Source organism: Anomaloglossus baeobatrachus, chromosome 6 (assembly GCF_048569485.1).
Source record: "Anomaloglossus baeobatrachus isolate aAnoBae1 chromosome 6, aAnoBae1.hap1, whole genome shotgun sequence".
NCBI lineage: Eukaryota > Metazoa > Chordata > Amphibia > Anura > Aromobatidae > Anomaloglossus > Anomaloglossus baeobatrachus.
Genome location: NC_134358.1, coordinates 7,791,848 through 7,817,560, shown reverse-complemented (window position 1 = coordinate 7,817,560; position 25,713 = coordinate 7,791,848). Strand labels below are relative to the sequence as shown.

Here is a 25,713-nt window from a genome sequence, read left to right as displayed (position 1 = left end):
AAAAAATAGAAACCCAGGTATTTAATTGAGATTTTATATATATATATATATATATATATATATATATATATATATATATATATATATATATATATATACAGTTAGGTCCAGAAATATTTGGACAGTGACACAAGTTTTGTTCTTTTAGCTGTTTACAAAAACATGTTCAGAAATACAATTATATATATAATATGGGCTGAAAGTGCACACTCCCAGCTGCAATATGAGAGTTTTCACATCCAAATCGGAGAAAGGGTTTAGGAATCATAGCTCTGTAATGCATAGCCTCCTCTTTTTAAAGGGACCAAAAGTAATTGGACAAGGGACTCTAAGGGCTGCAATTAACTCTGAAGGCGTCTCCCTCGTTAACCTGTAATCAATGAAGTAGTTAAAAGGTCTGGGGTTGATTACAGGTGTGTGGTTTTGCATTTGGAAGCTGTTGCTGTGACCAGACAACATGCGGTCTAAGGAACTCTCAATTGAGGTGAAGCAGAACATCCTGAGGCTGAAAAAAAGGACAAAATCCATCAGAGAGATAGCAGACATGCTTGGAGTAGCAAAATCAACAGTCGGGTACATTCTGAGAAAAAAAGAATTGACTGGTGAGCTTGGGAACTCAAAAAGGCCTGGGTGTCCACGGATGACAACAGTGGTGGATGATCGGCGCATACTTTCTTTGGTGAAGAAGAACCTGTTCACAACATCAACTGAAGTCCAGAACACTCTCAGTGAAGTAGGTGTATCTGTCTCTAAGTCAACAGTAAAGAGAAGACTCCATGAAAGTAAATACAAAGGGTTCACATCTAGATGCAAACCATTCATCAATTCCAAAAATAGACAGGCCAGAGTTAAATTTGCTGAAAAACACCTCATGAAGCCAGCTCAGTTCTGGAAAAGTATTCTATGGACAGATGAAACAAAGATCAACCTGTACCAGAATGATGGGAAGAAAAAAGTTTGGAGAAGAAAGGGAACGGCACATGATCCAAGGCACACCACATCCTCTGTAAAACATGGTGGAGGCAACGTGATGGCATGGGCATGCATGGCTTTCAATGGCACTGGGCCACTTGTGTTTATTGATGACATAACAGCAGACAAGAGTAGCCGGATGAATTCTGAAGTGTACCGGGATATACTTTCAGCCCAGATTCAGCCAAATGCCGCAAAGTTGATCGGACGGCGCTTCATAGTACAGATGGACAATGACCCCAAGCATACAGCCAAAGCTACCCAGGAGTTCATGAGTGCAAAAAAGTGGAACATTCTGCAATGGCCAAGTCAATCACCAGATCTTAACCCAATTGAGCATGCATTTCACTTGCTCAAATCCAGACTTAAGACGAAAAGACCCACAAACAAGCAAGACCTGAAGGCTGCGGCTGTAAAGGCCTGGCAAAGCATTAAGAAGGAGGAAACCCAGCGTTTGGTGATGTCCATGGGTTCCAAACTTAAGGCAGTGATTGCCTCCAAAGGATTCGCAACAAAATATTGAAAATAAAAATATTTTGTTTGGGTTTGGTTTATTTGTCCAATTACTTTTGACCTCCTAAAATGTGGAGTGTTTGTAAAGAAATTTGACAATTCCTACAATTTCTAGCAGATATTTTTGTTCAAACCTTCAAATTAAACGTTACAATCTGCACTTGAATTCTGTTGTAGAGGTTTCATTTCAAATCCAATGTGGTGGCATGCAGAGCCCAACTCGTGAAAATTGTGTCACTGTCCAAATATTTCTGGACCTAACTGTATAATATGTATATATAATATGTATGTGTATATATATATATTTATATACATACATATAAACATACATATACACATACACACACACACCGTCAGCCGGTCATGGATTCCATCACTGTGGTTGTGTCTCCCACAGATCGATCCAGGAGGACAAACCCCCCAGAGAGATGTCCTCGTCCTCTGTATCCCCAGGACCGTCCAGAGGAGAATCACCAGGTAGATGATGCCGAGCTCTCACCAAAACACGACTATAAAGCGATGGAACCAAAGGTTATGTTACGTTCTTTTCTTGTCTCTTTAGGCTGAAGATTTGCTTGATATTAAGGTGGTGGTTATAGACGACAAAGAAAAAGAAGAAGCGATTGAGGACGATCAGCATTGTAAAGAGGGGGTTGTCTAACTAAAACATGTTTTGAGGGTCCTCTGGATAAAACTCGATTCCATATTCAAATGATCATCAAATGTAAATATTCTATTACGTTTTTTTCCTGCAGATGGACTCATTGAAAGAAACCCACCAGAGAGATGTCCCCGTCCTCTGTATCACCAGGAGCCACCAGAGAGATGTCCCAGTCCTCTGTATCCTCAGGACTATCTGGAAGAAAATCACAGCGTCCCTGAGAATGATCAGGTAGATGACATTCAGCCCTGTACCAAATGTACATATAGAGGGAAGTGAGGACATTTCGGTCCCTCTAGTCAGAATTTTGTTTGAGGTTTCAAGTGGCCGTTGTTACCACACTATCGAAAAGGTTATGGATTCTTTAAGTTTCTTCCTTGTCCATGCTAAAGTGTTTAGGTTTTTAAATAAAATGTACAGAACTTACAAAAAGAGAGAAGAAAGAGGGGGACACTAAACAAGCACACCTTTCTAAAACCAAAAAGAAAGACCTAAGACCAGGCCGCGCTCTTCTTCTTCTTCATCGACAGATTTCTATCCTTCATGCGTTCCCAGACCACTTTCATCAAACTGACGTGGATGTGGTTGAGTTTTCCATCCATCGGCTTTTTTTTCTGAATTGTTACATTTGGTTTATTAGGCTGAAGATCTGACTATAATTAAAGTAAAGGTTGAAGAAGAAGAGAAGACTAGGGACGACCAAACAAGTGAAGTAAAGGAAGAAACTTCAGTAGATGTTATCGGAGGTATGTGAAAATTAGATATCTCAGAGGGTGAGTTTCCACTTTGGTTCAATTGGCAATCAATGAGACAGGTTCACCTCTGTGTCACCTGCTTTTCGGTAATGCTGTCTTTTCGACAGAATATTTCTCAAAGTAAAATTTCCCAGCAGTCAGACAATATAAAAAATCCACATGTGTTTCTGTACTCGCCCTGTACAATAGCGTTATTGTATAAATGTTAGGTTCTGACCCAAAATAATGCAGAAAGTTTCTCCAGAAACACAATCTATAGCTTCTTGCCTCCGCAGTCCATTTACTTTTATACGTTTGTATTTATCCACCACTTTTCTTCCAAGAGCCAGAGGGTTATTTAGCTGTCAAAATAGCAACATGAAGGCTTGTCTTTTGCTGGACGAGTTGTGTGGTTTGAAGGACATCGTCCATTTTACCATACAATGTACTGAAAAATGGGAAAACTATGAAAGCAGGATTTGCTGCTATGGTATTTATTGCGAGGTGTAAGAATGGCCCGGCAGCGTGATTATCCAGGGTTGTATGATTATGGCCATAACAAACATGCAGAGATTTTAGTCAATTAAATAGTCAAAAAAAATCAGAAGTTTTGTAAAAAAAAAATGAAAAAGAATTTACTTTATGGCGCCATTTCTCAAGACCTCTGACGGTTTTATTTTTCTGTCCACAGAACAGTGAGGGCTCGTTTTGTGCGAATCAAGATGATGGTTTTACTGATAGCAATTTGGGGAACAAATTTAGTTTTGATTGTTTTTTGTTTGTTTGGTTTTTTTTAAGGGAAGTGCGACGACCAAAGCACTAAATTATGGCATTTTTGATTTTTTTCTTTTTATGGTGTTTACCATATGGGTTAATTAACTTTAAATTTGTAAGACTGAGGATAAATTGGTAAATGGAGCCAAAGCGTTAGTAGCTGCTTGTCCCCAGGAACACTTCCTATCAGCGCTGATTTATTTTCTTTTTATTTGTCAGACCGGACTTTTACGGATGCGATGATACCAAATGTTTATATTTTTGATTTGCTATGTAAAAGAGCATGTGATTAGAATTTTTATATATTTTTAAAATCTTTCCTCAGTAGTACAGTATATTGTGACAATCACTGTCCCCTATGAAGCAGCATTTAAATAGCTAACAGCAGCAATCGGAGCTCAGTTCCTTCCGCTGCTGTTAGACATAGATGTGGGCTATGGAAGAGACCAAGTATCTGTTGCACAAGGAGAGCGCTTGGATCCTGAGGCTCCTCCACACGTGGCCGCCGGCCCTGCACTGTCTGTCACATATGTATTTTTGCGTGATGAGGTTAAATTGCCGTGGTAGGTAGTCCTTAAAAATGGCTGACAGAATTCAGGGAGGTAAAAACAAAAAAATAAAATCACCTTAGACGACATCTAAGATTTTAAACTGCCAGGATCAGAGTTAAATGCTGTATAACACGTCTGACAGCCACAGTGTGAGGTGGTCTCTGAGCTCATATGATGTAGAGTCACCTCACAAGTCACCGAGTGGTTAAAGTCCTAAATCTTTAATGCTTTGCCTTGGGATCCCGTCTCGTGATCTCGTTCTTTGCAGACATCGTCCTGTGTAAATTCTCACTGACGAAAACAACGGCAGACTGTACAATCTATTACCAATCGTTCAGTATTTGTCGTTAAGTGCGGTCTACCTGTGTAGAGGTCTCTAAACGACCCCCACTCGGTAAATATTTACAGATCAGTAGTCGTGTAACTGCCAAATAGGATGATGTAAAGCCAACTCTACAGTTATCCTTTAACTCTGTCTTTGGCGCTAAAAGAAGACCTCAAAACTTCATGCGTATTTCCAGTTTAATATGAATGTTATATATTTGCAACAACAGACGAAGTGGAGGAAAGCTTGACACGTCCAATGGAATAGGTCACCACACATCTATGGAGTGCAACGATATGAAGTCCGCCAGGTGGACTATAACTTGAATAGAAGGAAAAGATACCGGCACATCCAACGTAAAATAATTTTTCTTTATTTTCACATGGTATTAAAAAAAGTCCATCCATATTTAGAAGTCCCTGACACGTTTCCGACGCAAAAGAGCGTCCTTAATCATAGACTCATAGGCTTATGATTAAGGACGCTCTTTTGCGTCGGAAACGCGTCAGGGTCTTCTAAATATGGATGGACTTTTTTAATACCATGTGAAAATAATGAAAAATTATTTTACGTTGGATGTACCGATATCTTTTCCTTCTATTCAAGTTATATCTTTGCCTACTTTGTGATTTAAAAAAAAAAAATCAAATAATCCTGACATCCATTTTTTTTTAATCTTGACAAAAATCCTAATGAGCAATGTAAAGAAAATTTTATGTTATCACTAAATAATAAAAGATGAAAATATCATGCAGCACTCTTTAGGAGAAAAACGTACAACCATACCACCAAAACTTCACAGAACAGATCTATCTTATAGCAAAAGAATATATGAATAAATTTTATTTATTTATTTATATATAATATATATATATATATATATATATATATATATATATATATATATATATATATATATATATATATATATATATATATATATATATATATATATATATATATATATATATAATAATCTATATCTATCTATCTATCTATCTATCTCTATCCAGCGCAGTCTCGTATTCAATAAAAAGTTTTTCTTCTTTATTAGTAGATTAGTAGATTACAATAAAATCCAGGGACATGCAAAATAATATTCTGTAGCCCCAGGTCAGAGCGACGCGTTTCAACAAGTTGTCTTAATCATGGTCTGAACCATAACTGAACAGATCCTTCTTAAAGAAGGAAATCCACGCACCACTAATTGCTCACCTGTAGGTTCTGCAATTAGTGGGTTAACATACAAATGCATTTTAAAACCTATATAAAGATATATAAAACTCATGATATTACAAAAATAAAAAAATAACAAAAACTTAATTATAAGGAAAGCTGATAAGGGCGGGCAATTGTTCCCCTTGACTCAGGTTTATATGAAAAACTTAACCTTCAAGATCTGGAATATTGATATTTACTTGGAATTGCATCATAATCCCACGAATGATTTTAACTCTCTGCTACTCAAATTATTGGTGGAGGGATTATTTATGGCAGTAATGGATACAAAAACTACTTGTATGTATCAACGCCTGTGGTGCCAATCTACCACTCCCTCATGAAGATTCACAAAAATATCCCCCCCCCTCCCAATGAGACCAATTGTTTCGGGATTTGTATCCTTGGGAGAGAATCTTGGAGGGTGGGTAGATTGTCACCTGCAGTCGTTTGTATTCCAACAATTTTTGCTATTGTTGGGTATTCCAAACCATCCGTGCGCTGGATTCTCATTACGGGACTGCAACATTGGTGAGCTGATCAATTTATTCTGTTTTTCAGATCTATCTTATAATCTCCCTAATCATAAAGACCCTTCTCCCGACCGATTACAGATCAGAAGAAATCACACATTGGGGAAGCCGTTCTTCTGTTCAGAATGTGGGAAATGCTTTACATGTAACTCACAGCTAATTATACATGAGAGAAAACACACAGGAGAGAAGCCGTATGCCTGCTTAATATGTGGAAAGTGCTTTTCAGATAAACCACATCTTGTTTCACATAAGAGAAGTCACACAGGAGAGAAGCCGTATTCATGTTCTGAATGTGAGAAGTTTTTTTCAACAAAAGCAATTCTTGCTAATCATCAGAAAATTCACACAGGAGAAAAGCCGTATTCATGCTCTGAATGTGGGAAATGCTTTAGAACTAAAACACATCTTGCTAGACATGAGAAAATCCACACTGGTGAGAAGCCGTATTCATGTTCACTATGTGGGAAATGTTTTACAGAAAAGGCAAATCTTATTTCACATGGGAGAATTCACACTGGAGAGAAGCCGTATTCATGTCCAGAATGTGGGAAATGCTTTACAGACAAAGCAAGTATTGTTGCACATGAGAGAGGCCACACAGGGGAGAAGCCATATTCATGTCTAGTATGTGGGAAGAGTTTTATAGATAAATCAAATCTTGGTAGACATGAGAGAACGCACACAGGCGAGAAGCCATACTCATGTTCACTATGTGGAAAATGCTTTACTGGTAAACCTAATCTTATTATACATGAAAGAATTCACCGAGGAGAGAAGCCGTATCCATGTCCACAATGTGGGAAGCGCTTTACAGATAAGTCAAGTGTCATAAAACATCAAAAAAGTCACTCAGGAGACAAGCAGTTTTAATGTTTTAAATGTGGAAAATGTTTTGCAAGTAAATAAAATTTTAAAACTGATGAGAAAATTTTCATTGACACAAAACCATATTCTTGTTGGGGTATGGGAAATCCTATAATAGCAAAGAATTAAAATAGCAACTTTAACTGTGATTAGGATCCATGGAGGAAGCGTACTGTGAACATGAGGAGAAAGGTGAATCATCATCACAAGCATTGCGGCGGAGAATCAATAATGACAGTAAGAAAGAAAAAAAAAAAAAGACTATCCCAAGTAAGCTTTTTATTTCTGAACATATGTGAACCAATCTCCTTTTGACCTTCATGCAAACAGATTACTGGCTGGTGTGGATAACATTTTTTTATTGATGTAGCACCAACATATTCTAAAGCGCTTTATAATTCAGAGGACGCACGTGCAAACAATATATGACATGACAGGTAACCTGGTTCAACAATTCATTCAGGAGCGAGGGCTTGGGTCGAAAGTTTACAATTCGAGGAAATAGGAATAGCACAAATGCTGAAAAGGACTTGTATTGTTTGGTGCAGTCATCTTTGATAATAAATTAAGGTATTCATGCAAAATTTCATGAATCGGTGATCAGCAATTATCTGTGTCTGCACCGATGCTAAGTGCTATTCTAAGAATACGGGAAAAGATAACTGAGAACATTTACAGTACTTCAGTGATGTGTTGTCTAACGAGAGAACTACTTCTACTCCTTCCGTCTACTAACCTCCCCAAACCCAACATCTTCCTCTCTGTGTGTGGCACCACAATAACTCCGAGGCAGCAGGCCCGCTGTCTGGGTGTTATAATAATAATAATAATCTTTATTTCTATAGCGCCAACATATTCTGCAGCGCTTTACAATTCAGGAGGATCATATACAAACAAGTAACAGTTATAGAAATACAATATTTAGAGGAAAAAAAAAAAAAAGAAAAAACACAACCCTGCTCGTGAGAGCTTACAATCTACAATGAGATGGGGGGGGAGAGGCAAGGTTCAAGTGTTTATTTACAATGACAATCCAGCCATCTCACGGACATGGGGGATAGATAATGGTTTCCTCAACCAGTGGGCCCGAGCCTTGAGATGCCTTTGGGTGCCATGGAGTTTGATGTGGAGTTATGTTGTGAGAAGTTGTAGAGGGACTATGTGAATCGAATCTCATTAGGGAGTGTGATAGGCCGCCCTAAAAAGATGCGTCTTTAGGGTGCGTCTGAAGCTGAGTAAGTTAGGAATTGTCCTAACTTCTTGGGGTAGAGCGTTCCAGAGGGTTGGTGCAGCTCGGAAGAAGTCTTGGATCCGGGAGTGGGAGGTTCGAATTAGTGTGGATGTTAGTCGAAAGTCACTTGCAGAGCGTAGATAACGGGTGGGGTGATAGACAGAGAGGAGGGTGGAGATGTAGGGGGGTGCCGCACTGTGGAGAGCTTTGTGGGTGAGAACAAGCAGTTTGAATTGGATCCTGTGATATATGGGCAGCCAGTGCAATGACTGGCACAGAGCAAAGGCATCCGAGTAGCGATTAGCCAAATAGGTGACCCTAGCTGCTGCATTAAGGATGGACTGTAGAGGAGAGAGTCTAGTTAGGGGGAGACCAATTAATATAGAGTTACAGTAGTCAAGGCGAGAGTAGATCAGGGCCACGGTGAGGGTTTTTGACGTTTCCATAGTGAGAAAGGGGCGGATTCTAGAGATGTTCTTGAGGTGCAAGCGGCAGGAGCGGGCAAGAGATTGTATGTGGGAGGTGAAGGAGAGATCAGTGTCAAGTATAACACCCAGACAGTTATACTTGACACCGATCTCTCCATCACCTCCTATTGTCAAGGTAGAAATTTAGTTGAAGATGGCTAATGGTATCTTCGTTTAGGATATTCGGAGGCCGGTGCCGTATTAGCTATATATCAGAGCTGATGTTAATAAATTAGACAATGATCACACAAGACATGTTCTCTGTTTGAGCTCAGGCTTGCGTCTGACCTCGGGTATTCTATAGCTCAGATTTTAGTATTACATTTCAACCTTCAGACATGGACAAAAAGTATCAATCTGTCTTCTCTCACACATCGAAGCAGCATAGAGAGGGTTGGGGAGTGTAGGTACACACATTTCATCTCACAGATGACACATTCCTTCTTTGTGTGAAACTACTGATAAGCATAAATACTTTTTTGTTCATTGTTTGTAAATCTATTTACTTATTCTTGATAACCCTTTCATGACTATACAGCTTAAAATTATATTATAGGTCTGTGCAATTGCTATATACACACAGATAATTATGCAACTACATCTACATTTTGATTATTTACATACACAGATATATTCTTATTACGTTTGAACAAGCAAGCTATAGCTCAGGCCAACTCCACAGTTCCCCCTTAAGATATCTGTGAATGTTATCAACCTTAAATTTTAAAATTTTCCCCATTTAGATATATTTTATTTGGAACTTATTTGTGACCTACTCCCTTTGGGACTCTAATTACATCTATATATATGGGTTTTCCATTAGATTTTTGTTTAATTTAACACTATAGGCTTTAGCTTCCCCCTTAAGTACTTATTTTATTTATTAAAAATAATTTTATGATTTATAGGGGCTATTAGAATTGGCGTTATTACTTTCATTAGGGCACATTATCCTGATTAAGAAAGATTGAATCTAGACCTTCTCTTAAAATTATCACATAACCAAAAAAAAGATAAAAAAAAAATTTGCTACAGATTGTCTATGGTTCTTCTTTCCAGATATGAAACAAAAAGGAGGATGCTTGGTCAGTGCTAGTCCACTTAGGGCCACTTCGTGAACCTGGATGATCTGTTCTTGATAAAAAAAACAAAAGATGATGAGGCTTCATGTAAACAGTTTGTGGCGCTGACTTGGAGAAACCTTCTGGAATAATGGGTAAAATAGCAGCCGCTTTCTGCTTCGGTTGTGTCAGGTCTGTTTGGTTCTGAGATGTAACATTAACTCACGTGTCACTGCCAGTGCTCAGCAGACTAGGCCAGGGAGACTTTAGCCTGCTGGGATAGGCTCTTCCAAAACGTTTCCCGAGATGAGAGAGTCCATAGCTAGCATTGTGTATTAAGGAAAATCACTGAATATATTTATATATGAGTTAGTAGGAAATAAAAAAAATTATAAATTGTTAGGTTACATTAACTAAACCATATATTTGGGTCTATGAAATGGCTGAATTAAGTATTTTAGATTACTCAATTCGTACCCTCAATAGCCCCCCCTTTGACTCCTCCATTTTCCAAATACCAAGGGTACTGTGTTTCCTTTAGGAAAAGAGGAAGAAAGATCTGTTGGGAAATCCTGCCTGACTGAACGTTGAAGAATGGGTGGAGAGGGGAAAGGGTTTCTTCACCGTCTTGAGACAAAGGACTCCTAGGCGAGTCCTCACCCTTTGTAGTTGGACTTTCCCATGTCTCAAGGCTCTCTAAGTCCTCTCTTCTATCTGTTTTGGCAATGATGGTCTGAGACTGTACAGGTCTTTTTGAAAAGGATAAATATGAGCAGGACGCTCAATGCAGCTCCGGTGGATCGACCCTTCTGCAATGCGAGGCGTGAATCCATGTTGTCCTGCCGTTGAGCTTTATCGAAATTTCTGTGGTTGGGACAAGCTGGATCAACTCATCTAATCTTGACTCATAGCTCTTTTTCGCTTGTCCTTTTAGGATTAATCAGTCTCCTGACTGAAAACCATATACTACTAACTCTGATTTAGGATCTGGATTTAGAAAATACACCTGTTTCTCACTATTTAGTCAATCAGTAAAAATTGTACGTGCTTTGTGCTAAACCAAAAAACATTTTACATAGAGACCTGTTTGTTACTAAAGAGAAACAAAACACACATTGGTTTACAACTTATTAGTTTTTTTTGTTTTTTTTTTTTTTACACACATACCACTTGCATTATGTGGATTTTCAGCAAAGACGTCGTTTTCTGCACTGGACTGCCTTTGACCAAACCTGGAAAGAAATCTACACGACACGCACAGACTTGCATACAACGTGCTTATAATATACATCTATAATCAGTTTGCAGTCTCTAAGAATGGGTAGAGCAGGTGCAGGGTGCTTCTGCAGACTCTTTTTACAGTTTTTTTTCTTCATTGTTTTAAGAACGTGTTTTACAAGTGAGTGTGCTCCACACTATATACAATCTCTTGCCCGCTCCTGTCACTTGCACCTCAAGAATATCTCTAGAATCCACCTCTTTCTCACCATGGAAACTACAAAAACCCTCACCGTATCCCTGATCCACTCCCACCTTGACTACAATAACTTGGTCTCCCCCTAACTAGACTCTCTCCTCTACAGTCCTTAATGCTGCAGCCAGGGTCACCTATCTGGCTAACTGTTACTCGGATACTTCTGCTCTGTGCCAGTGATAGCACTTGCTGCCGATATATCACAGGATCCAATTCAAATTGATGTTCTCACCAACAAAGCTCTCCACAGTGCGGCACCCTCTACATCTCCACCGTCATCACTGTCTATCACCCTCCCTGTTTTCTACGCTCCGCACAAACAACTTTCAAGTAACATCCACACTAATCCGAACCTCCCGCTCCCGGCTCCAAGACTTATCCCGAGCTGCCCCAATCCTCTGGAATGCTCTACCCCAAGAAACCAGGATGATCCACAACTTACAAAGCTTCAGACGCTCCCTAACAACACTTCTTTTTAGGGTGGCCTATCACACTCCCTAATCAAAGTCAATTCATATATATATCCATTCCACGATTTCTTAGACCATAACTCTCCATCAAACTCCACCGCACTCAAAAGCATCACAAAGATTTGCTGGTGACAGCTCCTGCAGCCTTTATCTATCCCCCATTTCCTCGAGATGGCTGGCCTTCATCCCCACCTCACCCCATTGTCGATTGTAAGCTCTCACGAGAAGGGATATCATTTTTTTGCTCTAATTATTGTATTTTCTTTAACTGTTAGGCTATGTGCGCACGTTGCATAATTGCATGCAGTTACGCTGCGATCTGCACCACAGCGTAACTGCATGCGTCCTGCGTCCCCAGCATAATCTATGAAGATTATGCAGGAGACGTGCGCACGTGGCGTATTAGAGCGCAGCGCTTCGGCTGCTGCCCGAAGCGCGCATTCTAAGAAGTGACATGTCACTTTTTTCCTGCGCTCTGCCTGCAGTCCCCGCTCTGTCTATGGGAGGGGCTGCAGGCAGAGTGCATGGAATCGTTTTTTTTTTTTTCACTACGGACTCTTTCTGCAGCGATTTGAAATGCACGTGTGCTGTTCAAATCGCTGCAGAAATTTCTGCAGGGCCAGTATGCAACGTGCGCACATAGCCTTACTTATGAATTATGGTATATAAACCTTTGAATTGTAAAGCGCTGCGGAATATGTTGGTGCTATAGAAATAAAGATTATTATTAATAATTATTATTATTAATAAGGCCAAGGGTTAAGTGATTTGTTTTTTTCTGGTGTATTCTCATGCACCACTTCCCACCCAAAAAAAGTGTATACACTGCATGGTTTCTTTTTTTCTTGTCGTCCTCCTCCACAATACGAACAGGGTCTTTATGCAGATCTCGCTCCACACTTTGAGGGCCATTATCACCTTGGGGGACTCAGAAAGACCTTTTTGAATCAAGGCTTCCATCCAAGAGCAACTGAAAACCAGATTCCAAGAGCCACCAGAATATCAAGGAACCATCTCCTACATTACAAAACTAGAGAAGAAAACAACCGGGCTCCTCTTGTAATCACCTACAATCCACATCTGGGGGTGTTTAGAGGAGCTGCACGGAAACTACAACCATTACTGCACAAAGATGCCCCATTACAATCTATTTTTCCAGACCCCCCACTTCTGTGTTTTAGGAGCCCCCGAATCTAAGAAGCATCATTGTCAGAAGCTCCCTGTCCTCTCCAACAACAGGAACATTTCCCTGCAACCAGAAAACATGTAAGACCTGTCCATTTATACTGACAACGGACAAGAGAAAGATCCCCAGATCACATCAGGACTACAAGATCCCAGGTACCTTCAGCTGCACCACAACCAATGGGGTGTACTTAATTATATGTACCAAATGTCCACCTGGGGGTCTGTATGTAGGGGAGACCGGACAACAGCTCAGGACAAGGATGAATTCTCACCGCCACACAATTAGAGAAAAAAGGATGGATCTACCTGTGGCCAAACATTTTTGTAACAAAGACCACAGCATCATGGACAGATTTCATGTTATACTCGGCCTGATGAAGAGACCGGAGGAGTCTGGAGCTGCTATTCATCACCGTCTTTTCAGTCAGCCATTAACCCCTTACGACCCATGACGTACTGGGTATGTCATGGATTGTGTGAGGTTAATCCCCGCCCACTGCTGTGGGCAGGCAGCAGCGATCCATGCACATATCAGCTGACTTCAACAGCTGACATGTGCCTGCTAGTCGACAATGGAATCGCTTCCACCCGCGACTATTAACCCCTTACATCTCGCTGCCAAAATCTGGCAGCGAGATGTATATGCGCGCTGCCATTATGATCACTTAGCCCGCTCCCATTGGAAGTCACGTGAGCAGACTGCGGTGTGTAATAGGAGAGCTCCTTTTCTGCAGATCTGTGCTCTGTAGCTGTGATCTGGAGATATGGCAGAGTGATCAGATAACTGATCCATAAAACCCCCTAAGGGACCTAGTAAAATAAAAAAAGTAAAAAAATTTTTTTAAAAAATTAAAAAAATAAAATCACCCCATTGAAAATTAAAAGGTTAAAAAAATACACGTATTTGGTATTGCCGCGTTCAGAAATACCCGATGTATCAAAATATAAAATCAATTAATCTGATCGTTAAATGACGTAGCAGCAAAAAAATTCCAAACGCAAAAATTGTGGTTTTTTTGGTCTCCGCAAATTTTGCGCAAAATGCAATCATAGGCGATCCAAACGTAACATCTGCGCAAAAATAGTACAGTTAAAAACGTCAGCTCGAGACGCAAAAAATAAGCCATCACTGAGCCAGAGATGCTGAAAAATCAGAACACTACGGGTTTCAGAAAATGGCGCAAAATGTACGCCACTTTTATTTGGACAAACTTGTGAATTTTTTTTAATCCCTTAGGGCACTTTCACACTTGCGTTCAGCGGACTCCGTCACTATGGAGAATAGCGCAGTCCGTTAACGCACTGCGCTATTCTCCATAGACTTGTATGGACAACGCACTGTAACTCAAGTGTCAGCGTTGCATCTGCTGGACGACGCAGCGTCGTTATTTTGATGCTGCGTCGGGCGGAAGAAACGCAGCATGTAACTTTTTTTGAGCAGCGCAATCCGTAGGATTTCAATGCGCATTTTTTTTTTTTTTTTTAAAAATTACAAACTTTATTTTTTCTCTCGGTGGCCGAACGTTCAGCTGAGCGCCCGGCTGCCAGCATGTGAGAGTGCTCAGCTGAGCGCCCGGCCGCCGGCATGTGAGAGCGGCCGCCGGCATGTGAGAGCGCTCAGCTGAGCGCCCGGCTGTCGGCATGCGAGAGCGCTCAGCTGAGCGCCCGGCCGCCGGCATGCGAGAGCGCTCAGCTGAGCGCCCGGCCGCCGGCATGCGAGAGCGCTCAGCTGAGCGCCCGGCCGCCGGCATGCGAGAGCGCTCAGCTGAGCGCCCGGCCGCCGGCATGCGAGAGCGCTCAGCTGAGCGCCCGGCCGCCGGCATGCGAGAGCGCTCAGCTGAGCGCCCGGCCGCCGGCATGCGAGAGCGCTCAGCTGAGCGCCCGGCCGCCGGCATGCGAGAGCGCTCAGCTGAGCGCCCGGCCGCCGGCATGCGAGAGCGCTCAGCTGAGCGCCCGGCCGCCGGCATGCGAGAGCGCTCAGCTGAGCGCCCGGCCGCCGGCATGCGAGAGCGCTCAGCTGAGCGCCCGGCCGCCGGCATGTGAGAGTGCTCAGCTGAGCGCCCGGCCGCCGGCATGTGAGAGTGCTCAGCTGAGCGCCCTACCGCCGGCATGTGAGAGCGCTCAGCTGATCGTTCACAATAGTCTGCTGCCGGTAAAACTGTAAAGAAGAAAAAAAAAAAAAAAAAAGCTTTCCGTTGTTTTGAACGATCCGTAGCATCCGTCACACAACGCAATGCTACGGAAGCCGTCCAACGCAAGTGTGAAACTAGCCTTAGATACAAGTAAACCTATTCATGTTTGGTACAAAAAGAAGAAAGAGAGACCTTCAACCATACATGATTACCGCACCAATATCATAATAAATCCAGGAAAATTCCATTTCATGATCATAAGGTGCAATTTAATTCACATATAACAATACAATTTACCAATAGATTTAAAGGGATGTCATTTGGACACACAAAGTGCAGAAGTGCCTGTAAAAAATCACACCCAGGGAGGCGTGCCTCCCGACGAAGCGACAGCGAAACGCGTCGAGGTGCAGGGTGGTGTGTCTGTACCAGGTCCTGGGGTTATTGTGGTAGGTTATCCTATCTGCCGGTCCAGCCTCTTATATTCACAAGGGAGCTTTTTGTTTCCCAATTGCCATGGCTATGGTTCAGGCTGTGACAGCACCTTTCCATACATGGAGATAATAGCTTGTTCTGTATGCACTTTCCCATATGCAAGGATAATGTTCCATTCTGTTATCATGTTTTATCATGAGCTGTGATTGCTGAATAGTGGTTATTATCTTATGCTCAGCTAACCTGATGAAATGTAATTGTATACAATGGTTGTACTACAGAATACTGCATGCTTGCAATTACAATAATCCCCATGCATGTTATGGTTTATTAAACCCCTGGATCTGCCTTTTCAGGCACGCCTCCCTGGGTGTGATTTTTTACAGGCACTTCTGCACTTTGTGTGTCCAAATGACATCCCTTTAAATCTATTGGTAAATTGTATTGTTATATGTGAATTAAATTGCACCTTATGATCATGAAATGGAATTTTCCTGGATTTATTATGATATTGGTGCGGTAATCATGTATGGTTGAAGGTCTCTCTTTCTTCTTTTTGTGCTCTCTTTTGGTGACCCTTCATATATATAGGTGTTTAATAATATGGACCCAATTATTCATTTCTTGTTGTTTTCTATTCATGTTTGGTGTCTACAAAATCGCACCAACCTCAGGTATCACACCGATACCAGATTTACCATATAGTGAACACGGTGAATAAAATATCCCGAAACTATTGTGCCATCACACTTTTTTTGCAGTTTTTCCACACTTGGGAATTGTTTCCCAGTACACTATATGGTAAAACTTATGGTTCCATCTAAAACTACAACTCGCCCTGCAAAAAACAAGCCCTCATATGGCAAGACTGACGGAAAAATAAAAGAGTTAGGCTCTGTGCGCACTGGGAAGTGGAATTTTCTTGAGAAAATTCCGCATGCCCTCAAAGATTACCGCACCCGCGGTAAAAAACCGCGGGAAACCGCACCCGAAAACCGCATGCGGTTTGCCGCGGTTTGCTGCGGTTTTACCGCGGTATTATTCGCGGTATTGCCGCGGTTTTGCCGCGTGCGGGTTGGGATGTGCTTTATTGCATTCAATGCAATAAAGCACATTGAAGAAAAAAAAAAAAAAGTAATTTAATTCTGAGTAGATAGACAGAAGAATAGATAGAGGGATAGACAGATAGAGGGACAGATAGATAGATAGATAGATAGATAGATGACAGATCGCTGCATTTCCCACGGTCGGCAGTGAGTTCACATTACCGGCCGTGGGAAATGACCGGTAATTACCTCTGCTGCATTCAGCCTGTGTCTGTGACAGTCGCGGCTGGATGGAAGCAGCGCTGGACGTCGGACCTGGATTACGCCGGAGCTTTGGTGCGGGAGGGGTTAATAAAATGGTGAACGAGGCTTGTTTGTTTTATTTAAAATAAAGGATTTTTCGGTGTCTGTGTTTTTTTTCACTTTACTTACGGGTTGATCATGTCAGCTGTCACATAGACGCTGCCATGATCAAGCCTGGGGTTAATGGCGGTGGTCCCCCACCATCATTAACCCCTTGTATTACCTTGCCACCACTGCTACACGGTGGCAAGAAGAGCCGAGGACACGCCGGTATTGTCGCATATTGCATGCGACAGTGCCGGGGCAGCTGCGGCTGATATTCTCGGCTGCCGGAGGGGGAGTGAGGCGGGGGACATTACCCCTGCCCCTCTCCCTCCCCAGCCTGAGAATACCGGGCTGCCGCTGTGTGCTTACCTCGGCTGGACGGTAAATATGCAGCGGAGCCCACGTTCTTTGTTTTCTATACTTCCGTTTTCTTTCTATGTGTGTTCTATGTGTCTGTGTCTATGTGTTCTGTGATGTCTGTGTCTGTGTTCTATGTCTGTGATGTGTGTGTGTGTGTGTGTGTGTGTGTGTGTGAGTGTGATGTGTCTGTGTGTGTGTGATGTGTGTGTGTTTACTCTCTGCACGACTTCCTCTTCCTGTAATGACATCACTTCCCTGCAAAACCGCAAGCAAGTGATGCACATTACCGGAGGTAAACCGCAAAATACCGCAGGGAATAACGCAGGAAAACGCAGTGAACCGCACAGAATTTGCTGCCTGCGTTATTCCCTGCGGGATTTCTTGATTAACATTGAGTCAATGGAGTGAAATCCCGCAGCGATGTGCGGAAAAGAAGTGACATGCACTTGTTTTTGCTGCGGGAATCCCGCAGCACAACATGCAGCTGTCAAATTCCGCCCAGTGCGCACAGGATTTTTTTTCTCCATAGGTTTTGCTGGTGATTCACTGCAGAGATGTTATGAACATTTTCTGCAGCGAAACATGCAGCAAATCCGCGGCAAAATCCGCGAAAAATCCGGTAAGTGCGCACATAGCCTTATGGCTCTCGGAAGAAGGGGAGGAAGAAAAAAATAAAATGGAAAAAGCCCGGGGGTGAAGGGGTTAACCACTTCTTTCCAGCCCTTGCTTCTTCTCTATGCGCTTCCTATAGAAGCCTCCCGCTCTTTATATACTTCTCCCCTCAGCACAAGCTCCACCCCCTCTGGTCACATGGTCACCATACAGGTCCTTCCTCCACCACTTATACCCTACTGCTGAGCTCCGCCCACTCACGTGACTGGTCACATGGTGATGACATCACAGGTCCTTCATCTATTCACATCTTACGGCAGAAGGGTAACAGCTAAATAACAAAACGTCAAAAAGACAAAGGCGATCACCTGACATCCTGCGTCACGTGACACCTGCGCTGCACAAGATCCTTCCAGAGAACACCGGAGACACCAGAGGAAAGGTAACATGGAGGATAGGAGACACAGACCCTGTGCAGCGGCAGCTGGGGGCTACACACGTCTGTACCTGCCTCCACACACATACTCTCCTAGTAACGCACACTAGTGTTCCACATGACCCCCATACTGCCCCACACACAGTATAATACCCCCATACTGCCCCCACACACAGTATAATACCCCCATACTGCCCCACACACAGTATAATACCCCCATACTGCCCCACACACAGTATAATACCCCCATACTGCCCCACACACAGTATAATACCCCCATACTGCCCCCACACACAGTATAATACCCCCATACTGCCCCACACACAGTATAATACCCCCATACTGCCCCACACACAGTATAATACCCCCATACTGCCCCACACACAGTATAATACCCCCATACTGCCCCCACACACAGTATAATACCCCCATACTGCCCCACACACAGTATAATACCCCCATACTGCCCCACACACAGTATAATACCCCCATACTGCCCCCACACACAGTATAATACCCCCATACTGCCCCCACACACAGTATAATACCCCCATACTGCCCCCACACACACATACTTTCCTAGTAACGCACACTAGTGTTCCACATGACCCCCATACTGCCCCCACACACAGTATAATACCCCCCTACTGCCCCCACACACAGTATAATACCCCCATACTGCCCCACACACAGTATAATACCCCCATACTGCCCCACACACAGTATAATACCCCCATACTGCCCCCACACACAGTATAATACCCCCATACTGCCCCCACACACAGTATAATACCCCCATACTGCCCCCACACACAGTATAATACCCCCATACTGCCCCCACACACACATACTCTCCTAGTAACGCACACTAGTGTGCCACATGACCCCCATACTGCCCCCACACACAGTATAATACCCCCATACTGCCCCCACACACAGTATAATACCCCCATACTGCCCCCACACACACATACTCTCCTAGTAACGCACACTAGTGTGCCACATGACCCCCTTACTGCCCCCACACACAGTATAATACCCCCATACTGCCCCACACACAGTATAATACCCCCATACTGCCCCCACACACAGTATAATACCCCCATACTGCCCCCACACACACATACTCTCCTAGTAACGCACACTAGTGTGCCACATGCCCCCCATACTGCCCCCACACAGTATAATACCCCCATACTGCCCCACACACAGTATAATACCCCCATACTGCCCCACACACAGTATGATGCCCCCATACTGCCCCCACACACAGTATAATACCCCCATACTGCCCCCACACACAGTATAATACCCCCATACTGCCCCACACACAGCATGATGCCCCCATACTGCCCCCACACACAGCATGATGCCCCCATACTGCCCCCACACACAGCATGATGCCCCCATACTGCCCCCACACACACATACTCTCCTAGTAACACACATTAGTGTGCCACATGACCCCCATACTGCCCCCACACACAGTATGATGCCCCCACACACAGTATGATGCCCCCATACTGCCCCCCACAGTATGATACCCCCATACTGCCCTCACACACAGTATGATACCCCCATACTGCCATCACACACAGTATGATACCCCCATAGTGCCCCCACACACAGTATGATGCCCCCATAGTGCCCCCACACACAGTATGATGCCCCCATAGTGCCCCCACACACAGTATGATGCCCCCATACTGCCCCCACACACAGTATGATGCCCCCACACACAGTATGATGCCCCCACACTGCCCCCACACAGAATGATACCCCCATACTCCTCCCACACACAGTATGATACCCCCATACTCCCCCCACACACAGTACGATGCCCCCATACTGCCCCCACACACAGTATGATGCCCCCAAACTGCCCTCACACACAGTATGATGCCCTCATACTGCCCTCACACACAGTATGATACCCCCATAGTGCCCCCACACACAGTATGATGCCCCCATACTGCCCCCACACACAGTATGATTCCCCCACACTGCCCCCACACAGAATGATACCCCCATAGTGCCCCCACACACAGTATGATGCCCCCATACTGCCCCCACACACAGTATGATGCCCCCATACTGCCCTCACACAGTATGATACCCCCATACTGCCCTCACACACAGTATGATACCCCCATACTGCCCCCACACACAGTATGATACCCCCATACTGCCCCCACACACAGTATGATACCCCCATACTGCCCCCACACACAGTATGATGCCCCCATACTGCCCCCACACACAGTATGATGCCCCCACACACAGTATGATGCCCCCACACACAGTATGATGCCCCCATACTGCCCCCCACAGTATGATACCCCCATACTGCCCTCACACACAGTATGATACCCAGATAGTGCCCCCACACACAGTATGATGCCCCCATACTGCCCCCACACACAGTATGATGCCCCCACACAGAATGATACCCCCATAGTGGCCCCACACACAGTATGATGCCCCCATAGTGTCCCCACACAGTATAATGCCTCCATAGTACCCCACACACAGTATGATGCCCCCATAGTACCCCACACACAGTATGATGCCCCCATAGTGCCCCCCCACACAGTATGATGCCCCCATAGTGCCCCCCCACACAGTATGATGCCCCCATACTGCCCCCACACAGAATGATACCCCCATAGTGGCCGCACACACAGTATGATGCCCTCATAGTGTCCCCACACAGTATGATGCCTCCATTGTACCCCACACACAGTATGATGCCCCAATAGTGTCCCCACACAGTATGATGCCTCCATAGTACCCCACACACAGTATGATGCCTCCATAGTACCCCACACACAGTATGATGCCCCCATAGTGCCCCCCACACAGTATGATGCCCCCATAGTACCCCACACACAGTATGATGCCCCCATAGTGCCCCACACACAGTATGATGCCCCCATAGTACCCCACACACAGTATGATGCCCCCATAGTGTCCCCACACAGTATGATGCCCCCATAGTGCCCCACACACAGTGTGATGCCGCCATAGTGCCCCCACACACAGTATGATGCCCCCATAAAGTATGATGCCTCCATAGTGCCTCCAACACAGCATGATACCCCCATAGTGCCCCACACATAGTATGATGCTCCCATCATGCCCCTATACATCATGATACCCCCTTAGTGCTACTACACAGCATGATACCCCCATAGTACCCCACACACAGTGTGATGCCTCCATAATGCCCCCCCACACAGTGTGATGCCTCCATAGTGCCCCCCACACAGTGTGATGCCTCCATAGTGGCCCCCACACAGTATGATGCCCCCATAGTGCCTCCCACACAGTATGATGTCTCCATAGGGCCCCTACACACATGGTGATGCCTCCATAGTGCCCCATACAGCATAATACCCCCATAGTGCCCCTACACAGCATGATACCCCCGTAGTGCCCCTACACAGCATGATACCCCCATAGTGCTCCTACACAGCATGATACCTCCATAGTACCCCCACACGCATGGTGATGCCCCCCCCACACAGTATGATGCCCCCATAGTGCCCCACACACAGTATGATGCCATCATAGTGCCCCACACACAGTATGATGTTTTACCATCATTTTGGTCCTAGGGTGGGTAAGATTATTTCTAAGATTACTGAAGTTCAAATATGCCTCAGCATGAGCACTAATAATCTTCAAAGAAATTTGTCCCGTAGCTTCAGTGTTTTTAAGGTTTTTCCAGCATATGTGATGCAGGAAAACCAACTCAACAGGACACAGAGAAAATCAGACTTCAAACCCTTGGCCGAATTATCAATCCTCCAAATATACAAATTCACCTCGGTCTAAGAATTATCCCCCAGTAATGCGGGCTTTACACAAGACTATCTATCGTGCGATGCATCGTCGGGGTCACGGTTTTCGTGACGCACATCTGGCATCGCTTGCGACGTCGGGCAGTGTGACACCTCCTAGCGACGCAGTATCGCTCACATATCGTGAGTCGTGTACTCGTCGCTAGGTTTCATAAAATTGTTTATTAAACATGGCGCCGGTTGTTCATCGTACCCGGGGCAGCACACATCGCTCTGTGTGACACCACGGAAACGATGAACAGCAGCTTACCTGCGTCCCGCAGCTCCCGCCTGCAATGCGGAAGGAAGGAGGTGGGCGGGATGTTTATGTCCCGCTCATCTCCGCCCCTCCGCTTCTATTGGCCGGCGGCTGTGTGACATGGCTGTGACGCCAAACGTCCCTCCCCCTTCAGAAAGTGGATGTTCACCGCTCACAGCAACGTCGCACAGCAGGTAAGTACGTGTGACGGCGTATTAACGACTTTGTTAAAAACGACGAGGGGCGGGTACAATCGATCGTGAAATTGCATGATAGATCGTACCGTGTAAAGCCCGCATAAGACCTTCGTTGACGAGGGGGACATAACATATATATAGTATAGCAAAAAAACTATATAAAATTGGACCCCTCCATCCAGATGGGGGGCTGCCTCTCCTTGTGCTTCGGAGTACCCCAGTTAACCAATTAAATGCTGGTCCAAGAGGTGTACTCATCAGTTATGTCTCCGGTGGAGCAAGCTCCTTCAATCCATGCGGTGACAGCTCTGAGAAAAAGCTGAATAAGTGCGATTTTGTATATTACAAATGATGTCAGAGCGTCTCCTGTTTTATAAAGGTCTCTGAAGGCCTCAATCCCTCCCAGTCACTCACTTCTCTTATATTCCCGTCCAAAACAGTCCTTTTCCTGAATAATCCACGAAACATGGACAAGCACCAGAACAAAATTGCCAAAAGAATATTGAGTTTCGCCCTGGAGATCATCTACCTGTTGACCGGAGAGGTAAACGTCTATATTTCTCTGCTTTGTATTATTTTACCTGTAACCCCAGGAGAGGGAGGTGTGAGGGACCATCCAGTGCCCTGTAGAACGCCCCCCAGACATTACAAGGTCGTAAATGAAGGCAACTGCCGAAAATGTGAAGAGTTTGATGTGAGAACAGGAATGATGTAGGGGGATGAGAATGGCAAGTAGGCACTTTATAAGGAAGACGGGAGAACCAACAACCAGGAGAATCGGATGGACGGAGTCTGGCAGAAAGGTGGAACGATTGGCCAAGACTTGGGCTTATTCATGTAGAGCAGGAGAACCCAAACCTCCCTTACCACACTCCGCTCTGAGAGATGAGCCAAATTCTGTGCAAAGCAATAGTCGTAGCCCCCAGTGTGACCATATGACGGTATAATTCTCCATAAAGTGATAGAAGCCCCGTTACCCTCTTGTAAATCATTCATGGCCCCAGTGCCCTCTTTTAATGTAGTAACAATGCCCTTCAGTGCCTCCATAACAAATACAGTGCCTTGCGAAAGTATTCAGCCCCCTTGAATTTTTCAACCTTTTCGCACATTTCAGGCTTCAAACATAAAAATAAAAATGTTAATGTTCCAGTGAAGAATCAACAACAAGTGACACAATTGTGAAGAGGAAGGAAATTTATTGCTTATTTTACACTTTTATAAAAAATAATAAACTGAAAATTGGGGCGTGCAATATTATTCACCCCCTTTACTGTCAGTGCAGCAAACTCACTCCAGAAGGTGATTGAGGATCTCTGAATGATGCAATGTTGTCCTAAATGACTGATGATGATAAATATAAGCCCCTGTGTGTAATCAAGTCTCCGTATAATGCCCCTGCTCTGTGATAGGCTCAGGTTCTGTGTAAAGCGCAGAGAGCATCATGAAGACCAAGGAACACAACAGGCAGGTCCGTGACACTGTTGTGGAGAAGTTTAAAGCTGGATTTGGTTACAAAAAGATTTCGAAAACTTTAACCCCTTCACGACCGGCCGATTTTTCGCTTTCCGTTTTTTTTTCGCCATTCTTTTTCTGAGAAACGTAACTTTTTTATTTTTCAGTCAATATGGTCATGTGAGGGCTCATTTTTTGGGGAACGAGCTGTACTTTTAAATGAAACTATCAGTTTTACCATATAGTGTACTAGAAAACGGCAAACAAATTCCAAATGCAGAAAAATTGCAAAAAAAGTGCTATAGCACTATGGTATTTGAGATATTTTATTCACTGTGTTCACTATATGGTAAAACTGATCTGTGGGTGTGATGCCTTAGGTCAGTGCGAGTTCGTAGACACCAAACATGTATAGGTTTACTTTTATATAAGGGGTTAAAAAAAAATCGGAAGTTTGTCTGAAAAAAGTGGCGCACGTTTTACACCATATTTGTGACCCGTAGCGTTCTCATTTTTCGGGATCTATGGCTCAATGACGGCTTATTTTTTGCGTCTCGAGCTGACGTTTTTAACGGTACCATTTTTGCGCAGATGCTACGTTTTGATCGCCTCTTATTGCATTTTGCGCAAAAGTTGTGGCGACAAAAAAACATCGTTTTGGCGTTTGGAATTTTTTTGCCGCTACGCCGGATACTGATCAGATTAATTGATTTTATATTTTGATAGATCGGGCGTTTCTGAACGCGGCGATACCAAATGTGTGTATATTTTTTTTTTTTTTTAACCCTTTAATTTTCAATGGGGCGAATGGGGGGTGATTTGAACTTTTAGTTTTTTTTGTTTTTTTTTTTAATTTTTTAAAACTTTTTTTTTTACTTTTTTTTATTTTACTAGTCCCCCTAGGGGGCTATTGCGATCAGCAGTCCGATCGCTCTGCAGTATCTGCTGATCACAGCTACAAGGCTGTAAACAGCAGATACGCTCTCTTTCTCTTTAGCTGTGCCGCTGGCACAGCGAAAGTGAGAGCAAGTCAGGTGTAGTACAGGAGTCATCACATGACCCTGTGCTACCATGACAACTATCGGGAGTCACGTGATCGCGTCACGTGACTTCCGGTATCGGGCGGTAAGTAAATGTTTACCGCGATCGCGCTTATAATGGCGCTGTCACATATTGACAGCGCCATATAAGGGGTTAAACGGCACGAGCAGATAACGATTCTGCTCGTGCCTAGCAGGCACACATCTCAGCTGTGAAAATCAGCTGAGATGTGTGCCGATCGCGGCATGCTGCTGCCGGCAGACCGCGGGCAGTAACATTGACATTTAGGACGTAATTTTACTGCCCGCGGTCGTTAAGGGGTTAAACATCCCCAGGAGCCCTGTGCAAACGATCATATAGAAATGGAAGGAGTATCATACCACTGCAAATCTACCCAGACCCGGCCGTCCATCCAAACTATCATCTCACACAAGGAGAAGCCTGATCAGAGACGCAGCCAAGAGGCCCATGATTCCTCTGGATGATCTGCAGAGATCTACAGCTGAGGTGGGAG

At 44.0% G+C, this 25,713-nt stretch overlaps 1 protein-coding gene and 1 pseudogene across 1 annotated transcript in view; both read left to right on the top strand.

The window, feature by feature from the left end:
• Window positions 1-25,713, top strand: part of LOC142316921 (uncharacterized) — a 282,067-nt gene that overhangs the window by 99,960 nt on the left and 156,394 nt on the right. Inside the window, exons 7-9 of the mRNA XM_075352699.1 lie at window positions 2,241-2,377; window positions 2,787-2,892; window positions 23,147-23,250. Of these exons, the coding sequence (XP_075208814.1) occupies window positions 2,241-2,377; window positions 2,787-2,892; window positions 23,147-23,250 (347 nt within the window). The remainder of the gene's footprint in view (window positions 1-2,240; window positions 2,378-2,786; window positions 2,893-23,146; window positions 23,251-25,713) is intronic.
• LOC142243743 (uncharacterized) lies at window positions 4,235-7,640 on the top strand (annotated as a pseudogene).